The sequence below is a fragment of the Salmo salar genome, chromosome 09 (genome assembly GCF_965601325.2).
Source record: "Salmo salar chromosome 09, fSalSal1, whole genome shotgun sequence".
NCBI lineage: Eukaryota > Metazoa > Chordata > Actinopteri > Salmoniformes > Salmonidae > Salmo > Salmo salar.
The window spans coordinates 75,648,466-75,663,549 of record NC_138299.1 but is presented as its reverse complement, the minus strand read 5'-3'; the positions used below and the strand labels follow the sequence as shown (position 1 = coordinate 75,663,549).

General features: G+C 47.8%; 1 protein-coding gene across 7 annotated transcripts in view; it reads right to left on the bottom strand.

The window, feature by feature from the left end:
* Positions 1 to 15,084, bottom strand: part of LOC106611735 (phospholipid-transporting ATPase IG) — an 83,810-nt gene that overhangs the window by 26,372 nt on the left and 42,354 nt on the right. For all 7 annotated transcript variants that reach the window (XR_014378801.1, XR_014378800.1, XM_014212257.3 and 4 more), the window contains exons 4-19: positions 14,969 to 15,049; positions 13,746 to 13,853; positions 11,298 to 11,426; positions 10,880 to 10,968; positions 9,856 to 9,906; positions 9,392 to 9,456; positions 9,173 to 9,254; positions 8,761 to 8,911; positions 6,210 to 6,407; positions 5,110 to 5,280; positions 4,500 to 4,699; positions 4,299 to 4,370; positions 4,123 to 4,196; positions 3,928 to 4,031; positions 3,504 to 3,685; positions 156 to 422 (exon numbers count right to left, since the gene is read on the bottom strand). Coding sequence is in view for 5 of the 7 variants with exons in the window: in XM_014212257.3 (XP_014067732.1) it covers positions 156 to 422; positions 3,504 to 3,685; positions 3,928 to 4,031; positions 4,123 to 4,196; positions 4,299 to 4,370; positions 4,500 to 4,699; positions 5,110 to 5,280; positions 6,210 to 6,407; positions 8,761 to 8,911; positions 9,173 to 9,254; positions 9,392 to 9,456; positions 9,856 to 9,906; positions 10,880 to 10,968; positions 11,298 to 11,426; positions 13,746 to 13,853; positions 14,969 to 15,049 (2,024 nt within the window). In the remaining 2 variants the exon portion in view is untranslated. The remainder of the gene's footprint in view (positions 1 to 155; positions 423 to 3,503; positions 3,686 to 3,927; positions 4,032 to 4,122; positions 4,197 to 4,298; positions 4,371 to 4,499; positions 4,700 to 5,109; positions 5,281 to 6,209; positions 6,408 to 8,760; positions 8,912 to 9,172; positions 9,255 to 9,391; positions 9,457 to 9,855; positions 9,907 to 10,879; positions 10,969 to 11,297; positions 11,427 to 13,745; positions 13,854 to 14,968; positions 15,050 to 15,084) is intronic.

The following is a 15,084-nucleotide window of genomic DNA, read 5'->3' as shown; positions in this document are numbered from 1 at the left end:
TCGCGTCATCAATTAGAATTCTGGGAGAGGATTAAGTCTTACAATTGAAGACATTTGCATTCAAAACATAATTTACTACCAATTGTTATCAACTGACAACTAGCAAAAGTAGCAACACACTCCGTTCAACCTCCAACCCTGGACTCAGTACTGACCTGGTGACCCCAGCCTTGATCGGTGGGGCGTCCTGTACCGCCCTCTTGTGGTAGTCTAGCAGGAGCTCTTGCAGGCGCTCCTCTCTCTTCCTCCCCGGGTCCACCAGTGTTCGCACCGTCAGCTCCAGCAGCTCTGTGCTCCTCTGGAACAGCCGGCAGGCGTAGCACGTGGACTTGGCCGTCTCCATCTTGTCCCCCGTCAGCACCCACACCTTCATACCTGCTCCCTGCAGGGCCTCCATGGTCTCTGCTGCCTCCTCCTGCAACCTGGCCACAGAGGGAGGAGGAAGTGAGACAGTGTGAGTGTGTGTCACAGTCGGGGAGTGTGTGTGACAGTCGGGGAGTGTGTGTGACAGTCGGGGAGTGTGTGTGACAGTCGGGGAGTGTGTGTGACAGTCGGGGAGTGTGTGTCACAGTCGGGGAGTGTGTGTGACAGTCGGAGTGTGTGTGACAGTCGGAGACAGTCGGAGTGTGTGTGACAGTCGGAGACAGTCGGAGTGTGAGACAGTCGGAGACAGTCGGAGTGTGAGACAGTCGGAGACAGTCGGAGTGTGAGACAGTCGGAGACAGTCGGAGTGTGAGACAGTCGGAGACAGTCGGAGTGTGAGACAGTCGGAGACAGTCGGAGTGTGAGACAGTCGGAGACAGTCGGAGTGTGAGACAGTCGGAGACAGTCGGAGTGTGAGACAGTCGGAGACAGTCGGAGTGTGAGACAGTCGGAGACAGTCGGAGTGTGAGACAGTCGGAGACAGTCGGAGTGTGAGACAGTCGGAGACAGTCGGAGTGTGAGACAGTCGGAGACAGTCGGAGACAGTCGGAGTGTGAGACAGTCGGAGACAGTCGGAGACAGTCGGAGACAGTCGGAGTGTGAGACAGTCGGAGTGTGAGACAGTCGGAGTGGGAGACAGTCGGAGACAGTCGGAGTGTGAGACAGTCGGAGTGGGAGACAGTCGGAGACAGTCGGAGTGTGAGACAGTCGGAGTGTGAGACAGTCGGAGTGTGAGACAGTCGGAGTGTGAGACAGTCGGAGTGTGAGACAGTCGGAGTGTGAGACAGTCGGAGTGTGAGACAGTCGGAGTGTGAGACAGTCGGAGTGTGAGACAGTCGGAGTGTGAGACAGTCGGAGTGTGAGACAGTCGGAGTGTGAGACAGTCGGAGTGTGAGACAGTCGGAGTGTGAGACAGTCGGAGTGTGAGACAGTCGGAGTGTGAGACAGTCGGAGTGTGAGACAGTCGGAGTGTGAGACAGTCGGAGTGTGAGACAGTCGGAGTGTGAGACAGTCGGAGTGTGAGACAGTCGGAGTGTGAGACAGTCGGAGTGTGAGACAGTCGGAGTGTGAGACAGTCGGAGTGTGAGACAGTCGGAGTGTGAGACAGTCGGAGTGTGAGACAGTCGGAGTGTGAGACAGTCGGAGTGTGAGACAGTCGGAGTGTGTGACAGTCGGAGTGTGAGACAGTCGGTGTGTGTGACAGTCGGTGTGTGTGACAGTCGGTGTGTGTGACAGTCGGTGTGTGAGTGTGTGACAGTCGGTGTGTGAGTGTGTGACAGTCGGTGTGTGAGTGTGTGACAGTCGGTGTGTGAGTGTGTGACAGTCGGTGTGTGAGTGTGTGACAGTCGGTGTGTGAGTGTGTGACAGTCGGTGTGTGAGTGTGTGACAGTCGGTGTGTGAGTGTGTGACAGTCGGTGTGTGAGTGTGTGACAGTCGGTGTGTGAGTGTGTGACAGTCGGTGTGTGAGTGTGTGACAGTCGGTGTGTGAGTGTGTGACAGTCGGTGTGTGAGTGTGTGACAGTCGGTGTGTGAGTGTGTGACAGTCGGTGTGTGAGTGTGTGACAGTCGGTGTGTGAGTGTGTGACAGTCGGTGTGTGAGTGTGTGACAGTCGGTGTGTGAGTGTGTGACAGTCGGTGTGTGAGTGTGTGACAGTCGGTGTGTGAGTGTGTGACAGTCGGTGTGTGAGTGTGTGACAGTCGGTGTGTGAGTGTGTGACAGTCGGTGTGTGAGTGTGTGACAGTCGGTGTGTGAGTGTGTGACAGTCGGTGAAGCAGTAACCGAAGTGGCGGATCGGACAGCGAGGAGACAGACAGGATGTTCTGGTGCTCACCTCTCTTAGAGGCTTTTATTTACAATATTAACAGGTGCAGGACTAATTGGCCAATAAACTTTGTCCAGAAAACAGGACGTTGACCAAGACTTGAATAAATCAAATGCTCCAGATAGTACTTCTATAGACTAGTAGAGTCCAGTTTTATTGCTTCTTTAATCAGAACAACAGTTTTCAGCTGTGCTAACATAATTGCAAAAGGGTTTTCTAATGATCAATTAGCCTTTTAAAATGATAAACTTGGATTAGCTAACACAACGTGTCATTGGAACACAGGAGTGATGGTAGCTGATAATGGGCCTCTGTACACCTATGTAGATATTCTGTTCAAAATCAGCCATTTCCAGCTACAATAGTCATTTACAACATTAACAATATCTACACTGTATGTCAGATGAATTTGATGTTATTTTAAATGGACCAAAAAATGTGCTTTTCTTTCAAAAACAAGGACATTTCTAAGTGACTCCAAACTTTTGAACAGTAGTCTTTATCCTAAACAGTTATACATAAAAACACACACTTCAATAACTTGTGCCATAACTTCTACTTTAAGTCACAATACACAATCATGAAATAATTCACCTCCGCGATAATTAATCACTTTGGTTATTCCCGTCAACCAATAAATTGTTCCTGGATGACATGTGGACTAATTTGCCTCATGCATAACGCACACTGGCACTTCAGACAGAGGTAGGTCACATGATATGATTATACTCAAGCAATATCTCCATCGTTAGTCTAATCATCTATTTCAAATGGCTAGAGCATGTACTTTTAAACGGGCAGCTTTATACACGGTAGAAACGTTAACAAGTTACATTGTTGCGCACGCCAGTTACTAAAACAAACACTCAACTTATGTCAAAGTATTGCTGGCAAACGGAATGCGCTACTCAATCCAACATTCTCTTTGGTTTCAGGATTCTTGACTTTATTGTATCTCTTCAATGTAATGAGTCTTTCTTCAACCAATCATTTGTTTCAGTGTGATGCGCTCCATCGGGTGGGCGCGTGCACCTGTACGACAGCTCATATTGTAGGAAAAATATACAACTCTCACCACACACGCAGGGTTTAACCTCAACACATTATGGTTTCACTTCTAAAGGCTGTGGCCCCAATAGGCCTCCTACGCAGTGCACTACTTTAGACCAGAGCCCTTGGGGTTAGTGCACTATATGGGTAATAGGGTGCCATTTGGGACGCAGATGAGTTAACCGTGAGGTGACCGTGTCCGCCCACCTGTCCTCCACGGCGGTAGCTCCGATCAGGCTCATCCCGGTCTCCACCTGGTTGTACACAGCCATGAGTTTCTCCTCTCGGTCCTGCAGGGCCAGCTTGGCTTCCCTCAGCCCCGTGTCTGCCTGGTCATACTCCTCACTGCTCAGCAGCTTGTAGGCCACACACAGCGTCCGGTAGCCCTCCTGACAGGTAGCACAAACACACATAGTACGTTAACACACACACACACCGTTTATAATGTGGTTTCTGAATGTGAGAACACTACATTTCCAATGTGCCTATTACAAATAAACGTGAACATGAACCTTAAATGAACACAAAACAAAATGGCAGCCTCACTGGGCACCGTGAGACAGAAGCGCGCAGACATGCACAGACTGTATTAACACAAGTTAGTGAAACAGATGGGGTTGCTGTGACCCACCGTAGCGTTGCGTTCCACATGCATGCGTATCCTGTCCACCTCGTCCTGCCTGACACGAGGGAAGATGGAGGAGTCGGCCCCCTTACAGAACAGCATGATGTCCCCTGAGCAACCAACACAGCCAGGCAGGTTAGTGACAGGAGTCAACACAGAGCAGAGACAAGGCAGCGACGTGGGAGGTAATTGCAGCCTTACCTGATTTGGTTCGGACTAACACACTCATACGCCTTCGCACCGGGTCAAAGTTCAACACGTGAAGCAGTTCGTACCTGCAAGTTCAGAGGCCAACGTGAAGCCAACAAATGAGAACTTTCTATATGACAAAAAAAGAAAAAATCACGTCTTTAACAACTTGTTGTACGATGACTTACGTTTCAACATCGTTGTTTCTGTTCATCACTCGCATGTTCTTGCTCTCCGTGCCAAGGAATTTGAAACCATACCTGTAGATGGCGACAAAGTGAGCAGTTCTGATTCAACAAACCAAGTCCCCTTACAAAGGTTGATTGGGTTTTTTGATGGATTGATTCAATAATTAAAGTTGATTTGATTGCTCGGGCCCTGCCCCTTACTTCATGGCTCCCTTGACCAGTGCCACCTCGTCGGGTGAGGAGGCAATGAAGCCCCTGATGTCTGCAGGGTGGACCGTCTCTCCGTCCAGCCCCATGACGCCATCCACCTGGTCTTCTACACCATCCCCCTGACCCGTAGCCTCCTTCACCTGCACCGTGTGGCACAGACACAGAGCCCGCAGGAACAGCTCCTCCTTCTCCTGAAAAAACAGACATACTTATTTTACACTGCGCTATTTACCAGGGGTAACAGGCTGAAACAGGGATGGACCTCCCTTAACTTTTCGCCGATGCAAAACGGTTTAAACTTTTTTCAATAAATATAATAATGAATACACCACTGGAATTTACTTTGACATGACCTAGTAACAGCTAACACTACCTAACATCCATCTCTATGGGATTCAATAACACAGGTAGCAGACCCATTAAATCACACTGGTTCTGGCACAGGTTGGGTAGCACCCACAATGTGTTATCAGGCCAGAGTACACACGGCGTGACCGCCGTGGTTCCACCAGCACACTGGGCCATCTGATACCCATATATGTTGGCCTGCCTGACTGGAATAACTGAGGGTGCAGACAACCAGTTCGTGACAGTCACCCACCCTGCCAGCCTTCTGCTGCAGCATGCTCACGGGTCCATCTGTGACACAGAAGCTGTCCAGCTCGGTTCCCGAGTCGGCGTACTTGTACTGGAAACCGTCGATGCAGCACTCGATGAACTCCATGTTGTTCTGGGTCAGCGTGCCTGTCTTGTCCGTGAACACGTACTCTACCTAGGGGAGAGAAGGTGAAACCGCAGGGTCAGACTAATACGCGTCTCCCACTACTGAGCCGAGCCATGACGTACAGGGCCGGCCTGGAGAGGCATCTACCATAGTCGCTGGAACAATGCTGGAATAGAAGACATCTGAGCCAGCACAGTACGACTCGGGTCCGGCCCTACAGAGAGAATCAAGCATGAGACTCTTCCAGGGTCGTAAAAACACTTGCTGCAATTAATGGCTGCGAACAATAACAATGGGCAATTAATCCCTGACAGAGTTACACCGCATAAATCTAGTTTAACCAATCACCACCTTTAATTGAAGTAATCATCTGGCAAGCCCAACGTGAGTGATCTACGACGCCACTGTTTGGCGGTTCAGTATAAAAAACGTCGGGAAGACACAGTCAGACCATTTCACAGTGTGAAATTTGAGGTGTTGTTCATTTGGGTATAGGGTCATCTCACTCCACCAAAGACGGAGGCTAAGCGCAAAGAAGCCCTGGACCACTATAGCTGCGTTTACACAGGCAGCACATTCTGATCTTTTGCCCAATTATTGGCAAGAAAATATAATCAGATTGGTTAAAAGACCAGATGTTTTTCCCCCTGACTAATTGGTCTTTTAACCAATCTGATTATATTTTCTTGCCAATAATTGGGCAAAAGATCAGAATTGTGCTGCCTGTTTAAACGTAGCCCATCAACACCTACGGCCTTGTTTGTAACTCTTCCCCTTGAGGTAATCACTGATCTAACATGACTGGGTAACTGAGAAGTACATTACATAGGATGCCTTTTCAAAGTATTCATACAGGGTGGATATCTGGCCAAATGTAAGCAACACTTCAGTGGGAGTCTGGCATGTAAACTAGGGTAACCATGACCAGAGACAGCTCCTTCAGGGAAGTGGTTATCGTCATATCATTAACCCCTGACCTGTCCCAGCTCCTCGTTGAGGTCGGAGGTGTTGACCAGAGCCCCTTCCTGGATCTCGGGGTCAAAGAAGTCCTTGTCCCAGGAGATGAAGAAGGAGCCCAGGAACTTCTGCATCTCTACTGTCACGTACATGGACACGGGGATGATGAAGTTGAACAGAACCATGAACGACAGGAAGTCAGTAAACATCTTCAGGTACTGGGGGGAGAGAGGAGGGAACACAGGGAACCTAGGGTTAAAACACACTTCCACCGACTGAGAAAAAACAGGCTCGTAATGTTAATGCCATGCTAAATGCCATTGGTCTACTGTGACTCTTGGTCAATGAACTAGGCTTGTAAGGTGTTAAGTTCAAATCAAATCACGTGTAGACTTTACCGTGAAATGCTTACTAACAAGCCCTTAACTGACAATGCAGTTCAATAACTAGAGTTAAGAGAATATTTACTAAAGTAAAAAATTCAATAAAAAGTAACAAAATAACAATAACGAGGCTATATACAGGGGGTACCGCTACCGAGTCAATGTGCAGGGGTACAGTTTAATTAAGGTAATTTGTACATGTAGGTAGGGGTAAAGTGACTATGCATAGATAATAAACAGCGAGTAAAATAATGGGGGGGGGGGGGGGGGCGCAATGTAAATAGCCTGGGTGGCCATTTGAAGAATTGTTCAGTAGCCTTATGGCTTGGGGCTAGAAGCTGTTAAGGAGCCTTTTGGACCGAGACTTGGTGCTCCGGTACCGCTTGCCGTGCAGTAGCAGAGAGAACAGTCTATGACTTGGGTGACTGGAGTCTGACAATTCTTTGGACTTTCCTCTGACACCTCTTAGTATACAGGTCCTGGATGGCAGGGAGCTTGGCCCCAGTGATGTACTGGGCCGTACTCACTACCCTCTGAAGCGCCTTACGGTCAGATGCCGAGCAGTTGCCATACCAGGCGGTGATGCAACTGGTCAAGAAGCTGTCGATGGTGCAGCTGTAGAACCTTTAGAGGATCTGGGGACCCATGCAAAATCTTTACAGTCTCCTGAAGGGGAAAAGGTGTTGTCGTGCCCCCTGCACGACTGTCTTTGAGTGTTTGGACCGCAACAGTTTGCTGGTGATGTGGACACCAAGGAACTTGAAATTCTCAACCCGCTTCACTGCAGCCCCGTCGATGTGAATGGGGGAGTGTTCGGCCCTCCTTTTCCTGTAGTCCACGATCAGCTCCTTTGTCTTGCTCACATTGAGAGACAGGTTGTTATCCTGGCACCCCACTGCCCCGTCTCTGACCTCCCTATAGGCCGTCTCATTGTCGGTGATCAGGCCTACCACCTTTGTGGTCAGCAAACTTAATGGAGTCGTGCTTGGAGTCGTGCTTGGCCACGCAGTCGTGGGTGAACGGAGTACAGGAGAGTACTAAGCACGCACCCGAGGGGCCACAGTGCGTCCACATCATCTGTGGATCCGTTGGGCCGGTATGCGAATTGGAGTGGGTCTAGGATGGTGTTGATGTGAGCCATGACCAGCCTTTCAAAGCACTTCATGGCTACAGACGTGAGTGCTACGGGTCTGTAGTCATTTAGGCAGGTTACCTTAGTGTTCTTGGGCACAGGGACTATGGTGGTCTGCTTGAAACATGTTGGTATTACAGACCTCGGACAGGGAGAGGTTGAAAATGTCAGTGAAGACACTTGCTAGTCGTTCAGCGCATGCTCGGAGTACACATCCTGGTATTCCGTCTGGCCCCGAGGCCTTGTGAATGTTGACCTGTTTAAAGGTCTCGCTCACATCGGCTACGGAAAGCGTGATCACACAGAAGTCCGGAACAGCTGGTGCCCTCATGCACTGTATTTGAGCGTGCGTTACAAGCTGCTAAACTGTATTTGAGCGTGCATTACAAGCTGCTAAACTGTATTTGAGCGTGCGTTACAAGCTGCTAAACTGTATTTGAGCGTGCGTTACAAGCTGCTAAACTGTATTTGAGCGTGCGTTACAAGCTGCTAAACTGTATTTGAGCGTGCGTTACAAGCTGCTAAACTGTATTTGAGCGTGCGTTACAAGCTGCTAAACTGTATTTGAGCGTGCGTTACAAGCTGCTAAACTGTATTTGAGCGTGCGTTACAAGCTGCTAAACTGTATTTGAGCGTGCGTTACAAGCTGCTAAACTGTATTTGAGCGTGCGTTACAAGCTGCTAAACTGTATTTGAGCGTGCGTTACAAGCTGCTAAACTGTATTTGAGCGTGCGTTACAAGCTGCTAAACTGTATTTGAGCGTGCGTTACAAGCTGCTAAACTGTATTTGAGCGTGCGTTACAAGCTGCTAAACTGTATTTGAGCGTGCGTTACAAGCTGCTAAACTGTATTTGAGCGTGCGTTACAAGCTGCTAAACTGTATTTGAGCGTGCGTTACAAGCTGCTAAACTGTATTTGAGCGTGCGTTACAAGCTGCTAAACTGTATTTGAGCGTGCGTTACAAGCTGCTAAACTGTATTTGAGCGTGCGTTACAAGCTGCTAAACTGTATTTGAGCGTCTGAATAAAGTCTTACTAGCAGAGAGAAGGCCTCACCAGGTTGGTATCTTTCTCCTTTTGCGTCTTCTGGTTGTACCAGGGCTCGTCCTGGCCTGGTCGGCTCTGCCACACATACTTGAGCGTGGTGCACACCAGGGCCTTGCTCACCAGGATGCACAGGTACACCAGCAGGAAGGCATTGATAGACCTGAAATAATAACCAATCTTCCATTAGCAACACTGAGAATATACATCCACTGAGAAATAGTTACTATAATATTAATATATATATTAATATATATATATATATATATCTCTCTCAATATCCCCCTGATATCAATGTGAATGGACTTGAACTACCCCAGCATCATACAACTGATCATTGTTCCCCTGTGGCTAAACCGAAAACATAGCCCCTCCTTCAATGATCTGCTTCTCCTTTTGTGCAATTCTCTTTGACCATCCTTACTTCTCCACCGCAGAGCGCTTCTGGGACTTCCCCTGGTAGTTCAGAGCCATCTTGGTCTCCATGCCTGAGTAAACTGCCACACCTACAGCGAGAGAGAGACAGACAGCGAGAGAGAGAAACAAGCGAGAGAGAGAGAGGTCAGGATAGTCTCACACTCTGACACCAGCACTGAGGGTCATTCAAACCCTCAATTGCATTAAACAATGTCCTGTAACTCACCATATATCTTCTGAGTATTCTTCAAGGTAGCACCTTTCAGGAGGAGATTCTCTGGACCCAAAGACCTGAAGAACACCACACATTGAGAAAATACTGTCACAAACCTAAAACACCAAGACAGCAGCGTTCTCTTACAGTGGCACACTAGCACTCTCTAAAATGACTACTACTCTTTAACTGACAGGACACAAAACATTTTTTATAAAGACCATTACAAAGCGGCCCGGTGACAAATGCTTCCTAGAGCGCTTTCAAAGCGCTGCCTTGAGTCTGTGCCAGGTTCAGCTTTACTTTAATGCTCGTTTGGCGTTATGGATCAATTAAATAATGATTTGATGGTAATGCAGAAGGAAAAGACAGAGTGCTTAAGAGACTGTTTTTAGTTGGTTTTTTTAGACTGATGTACGGGAGGAGGGGGGAGGTAGGGCTGAGAGGAACAAATAGGGGGAGTGGTGAGCACTTACCTCACAGCGGGTTCCTGGTTGTTCCTGTAGATGTGCATACGGCCCACAAATCTACAGACACAGACACGCATGAGTGCACTGCCCCACCCAATAGCAGTAACATACATGTACAGCACAGGAGGCTGTTGAGGAGGCGGCTCATAATAATGCCTGGAACGGAGCAAACGGAATGGCACCAAACTACCTGGAAACCATGGAAACCATGCGTTTGATACCGTTCCACAGATTCCGCTCCAGCCATTACCACAAGCCCGTCCTCCCCAATTAAGGTGCCACCAACCTCCTGTGATGTTCATCTCACGATGGACCTGAATTGAATTAACTGTGGAATAGGCTAGAAAAATACTTTCTGATATTAGAAACACACACTGATGACTAATACCACCAGGAAGCACAGGAACTAGTCAGACGTCAAACTAATCACAACCCCATATGCTGACCACCCGGACTTTGCACGGACTGCACCAATTAAGAGCGAGCTAATGACTGGTGGTTTGTCCGACGGCACGCTGGCACCACCACTCTGTTTTATTGATTGTGAAAAGGAGCAGCATCTGGCGTCTTCAGTTCCTTAGGACTTCTGAAACGTCATTGATGTCTGGCGCCCAACTGTCCTGTAATGGCAGCTCCTCGGCCATAGGTGGCGCCAAACCACTAGGTCTACGGAGAGGATACAGCTGTGCAAACAACTGGGTCTGTTCCTCAGCTTGGGCCAAATCTAACTGAACTTTCCCTTCAATTCCTGGCCAGTCTCATCCACAAATCAGGTTTACTAACAGTCTAACATCTCTCATAACAATATGTCAGAGAGATAGATCTAGCGTATAGCCTGCCAACACTCAACGTAATGACACTGCAGCTATCAAAATGGCATCCTAATTGACAGTTGATTAAACTGCAAAAGCCTAAAGTAAAACCAGTGTGCTTTTACGGTCCAGGGAGCAGATTCACAAACGATCGGTCTACGATCTGTTGTAGCTTCTTTTGTATGGGGGGGGGGGGGGTGCAAGGATTCATAGCCTACTTGTAGAGGTCAGGCTGCGGCTGCTCGCACTCAATGGTGGCGCTGAGAGACTCCAGGTTCCTCTCCGTGTCTGGCACTGTGTAGTGTGTCTGAGACAGATCCAGGAGAGAGTGAGTGCCAAATATTTCAGGTCATCACTGCAGCTCTGTAAAAACACCCCCCATAATGGCAGACAGGGACACAGGCAGGCATACACGAGCAAGCACACACACGAGCAAGCACACACACACGCAGGCACACACACACGCAGGCACACACACACGCAGGCACACACCGATGGATTTGAGTGAAGAGTGATGGAGAGGAAGGGAGTGATGAGAGGAAGGGAGTGATGGCAGATTGAAAGCGATGCCAAAGCCATGATGATGATACGTCTCAATGACACCGTGATTCTAGTGTTACTGTAGCAGCACTCCACCTTATGGTTGGACTCCCCGTCCAGACTGGCCGTGGTGACAAAGCAGGTCTCGTCCTCCCGGCTGGACTGCAGCAGGATGAGGTCACAGGGAAAGGTCTCATCCTCCACCACCTCAACCACATCCCCAACCTTAGAGGAACAGAATACATCAGGTCCATACAGAGGACCATGCCTATTCCATAGTCCCTAGGCCCTTGTGGATCTCAGAGGATTTGTTTGGTATAAGAAAAATGGTGACACTTACACCATCCTAGCCTATCAGAGGGCACATTAGAGCTGTAACCAAGTTGCTTAAACCTGTCATATCTTCTCAGATCTCCAAAAGTGCATAGGGAGGTCTAGGGGTTGATTTGGGATTGGGCCAGAGAGTTTAGACATTGAAGTTCAACATAAAAGCATTGTGAAGCTACACTCAGTGTACAAAACATTAAGAACACCTTCCTAATATCGAGTTGCACCCCCTTTAATTTTTACAGTTGAAGTCGGAAGTTTACATACACCTTAGCCAAATACATTTTAAACTCAGTTTCACAATTCCTGACATTTAGTCCTCGTAAAAATTCCCTGTCTTGGTTCAGTAGGAATCACCACATTATTTTAGGAATGTGAAATGTCAGAATAATAGTAGAGAGAAGGATTTATTTCAGCTTTTATTTCTTTCATCACATTCCCAGTGGGTCAGAAGTTTACATACACTCACTTAGTATTTGATAGCATTGCCTTTAAATTGTTTAAATTGGGTCAAACATTTCAGGTAGCCTTCCACAAGCTTCCCACAATAAATTGGGTGAATTTTGGCCCATTCCTCCAGACAGAGCTGGTGTAACTGAGTCAGGTTTGTAGACCTCCTTGCTCGCACACGCTTTTTCAGTTCTGCCCACAAATTTTCTATGGGATTGAGGTCGGGGCTTTGTGATGGCAACTCTAATACCTTGACTTTGTTGTCCTTAAGCCATTTTTGCCACAACTTTGGAAGTATGCTTGTGGTCAATGTCCATTTTGAAGACCCCTTTGCGACCAAGCTTTAACTTCCTGACTGATGTCTTGAGATGTTTCTTCAATATATCCACATCATTTTCCCTCCTCATGATGCCATCTATTTTGTGAAGTGCACTAGTCCCTCCTGCAGCAAAGCACCCCCACAACATGATGCTGCCATCCTAGTGCTTCACGGTTGGGATGGTGTTCTTCGGCTTGCAAGCCTCCCCCTTTTTCTTCCAAACATAACGATGGTCATTATGGCCAAACAGTCATATTTTTGTTTCATCAGACCAGAGAACATTTCTCCAAAAAGTACAATCTTTGTCCCCATGTGCAGTTGCAAACCGTGGTCTGGCTTTTTTGTGGCAGTTTTGGAGCAGTGGCTTCTTCCTTGCTGAGCGGCCTTTCAGGTTATGTCGATATAGGACTCATTTTACTATGGATATAAATACTTTGGTACCCGTTTCCACCAGCATCTTCACGAGGTCCTTTGATGTTGTTCTGGGATTGATTTGCACTTATCGCACCAAAGTACATTCATCTCTAGGAGACAGAAAGCGCCTCCTTCCTTAGCTGTATGACTGCTGCGTGGTCCCATGGTGTTTATACTTGCATACTATTGTTTGTACAGATGAACGTGGTACCTTCAAGCATTTGGAAATTGCTCCCAAGGATGAACCAGACTTGTGGAGGTCTACAATTGTTTGAGGTCTTGGCTGATTTCTTTTGATTTTCCCATGATGTCAAGCAAAGAGGCAATGAGTTTGAAGGTAGGCCTTGAAATACATCCACAGGTACACCTCCAATTGACTTCAATTAGCCTATAAGAAGCTTCTAAAGCCATGACATAATTTTCTGGAATTTTCCAAGCTGATTAAAGGCAGTCACCTTAGTGTATGTAAACTTCTGACCCACTGGAATAGTGATATTGTGAATTATAAGTGAAATAATCTCTGTAAACAATTGTTGGAAAACTAACTTGTGTCATGCACAAAGTAGATGTCCTAAACGACTTGCCAAAACTATAGCTTGTTAACAAGAAATTTGTGGAGTGGTTAAAAAACGAGTTTTAATGACTCCAACCTAAGTGCACGTAAACTTCCGACTTCAACTGTATCTTGCCCACTCACCCACTGAATGGCACACATACACAATCCATGTCCCAAGGCTTAAAAAGCCTTCTTTAACCAGTCTCCTCCCCTTCATCTACACTGATTGAAGTGGATTTAACAAGTGACATCAATAAGGGATTTTAGACTGAACAGGTGAAAGCTGTGTCACGGAAAGAGCAGGTGTCCTCAATGTTTTGACAAATGTATCTTCTTCCATTCTGCATCACCTACTTGGGATTACCGTACCATAGAGCCATACAAGAACATGCCAACTACCTCTCCCTCCTGGCCCCCGTGTCCCTAAGGGATATTTATTTCCGGGGAACTTGGCCGAGGCGCAGCTTGCTAAAGGTACCTTGATCTTCTCGCTCTCCTTGCATGCTCTCCGGCCGTCCTCCAGCACTGTCACCAGGTACTTATTCACCTCATTATCTGCCTTGTGCCGCAGCCAGTCCTCATAGCCCTGAGAGCGTTGGAGGAGAGAGAGCGAGAGAGCGAGCGAGAGAGCGAGAGAGAGAGAGAGAGGGAGGAATAAGGAGGGAGAAAGAAAGATGGGGAGAAGAGAGCAGAAGATGTAGGGAGGGAAGAGGGTAAGCGAGAGTGAAAGGGGACATGAAGAGAGGGCCAATAGATAGTCAGTGCCAGAGGTCAGGGTAACAGCGATAAGAGGAAGAAAGATGCCCGAGGGAGGGAGGGATTTTATTTAACTAGTCAAGTCAGTTAAGAACAAATTCTTATTTACAATGACGGCCTACCCCGGCCAAAACCTAACGCCGCTGGGCCAATTGTGCGCTGCCCTGTGGGACTCCCAATCACGGCCAGTTGTGACACAGTCTGGAATCAAACCAGGGTTTGTAGTTACGCCTCGCGCACTGAGATGGAGTGCCTTAAACCGCTGCGCACTCGGGATGATGCAGGGAGGAAACAGGAGGAGGAAAGAGTGGGTGGTAGGTGGATGGACAGAGAGGGAGCGACGATGTCCTTTTAGTAAGGAACTGACTGCAGGGCTCACCTAACCCAGTCTACAGAGCATCCCCTGCTGTCCCACTTCAAAGCCTGGCTAAATGCAGCAGCATCGCTAGCCGCTATCAGTGTGTCCCATATATATATTTGGAAGGAAGTCCACCCTCCATTGTGCATTTCAAAAAGCCCTAGCAGCAGGCCACCAGAAAAGCCAATTCCTAAAACAATACATCTAAAAGCTTGGACACGCGTCAGCAGAAAAGAGACTGCTCTGATCATTTGTTTCTATACGAGCGACTGTAGTACCGTTTGGTCATGTTCCAAGACAACTTTCCCCTTCTCTTTAAAAATCACCATCGCATAGCCAGCATTACTTTGGCTATGACAAAACCATAAAGCATTGGCAACGATTCAATACCTCACACCCCTAAAAATAAACTTTAACGGAAAGGGAAAAAAATGTTTCACTTGGAAGAGAGGTGGTGAAGAGACGCATGGAGAGCCACAGAAATGGAGTTACTAGAATGTGAAAGGCCCCTCAGAATGGGGATGCCGGTTCTAGTAATTCTACATATATTGGGGAGGGGGGGAGGGGGGGGGAGTGCTGCCGTTTACCTGTTTGATGGCTGTGACAGTGATGACGAAGAACAGGGGTAGGCCACTAGTGACTGGGCTGGTGGGGGTGTCTACGATCACCTGTAGGAGAGAACACCAGAAACTTTACGGACCAT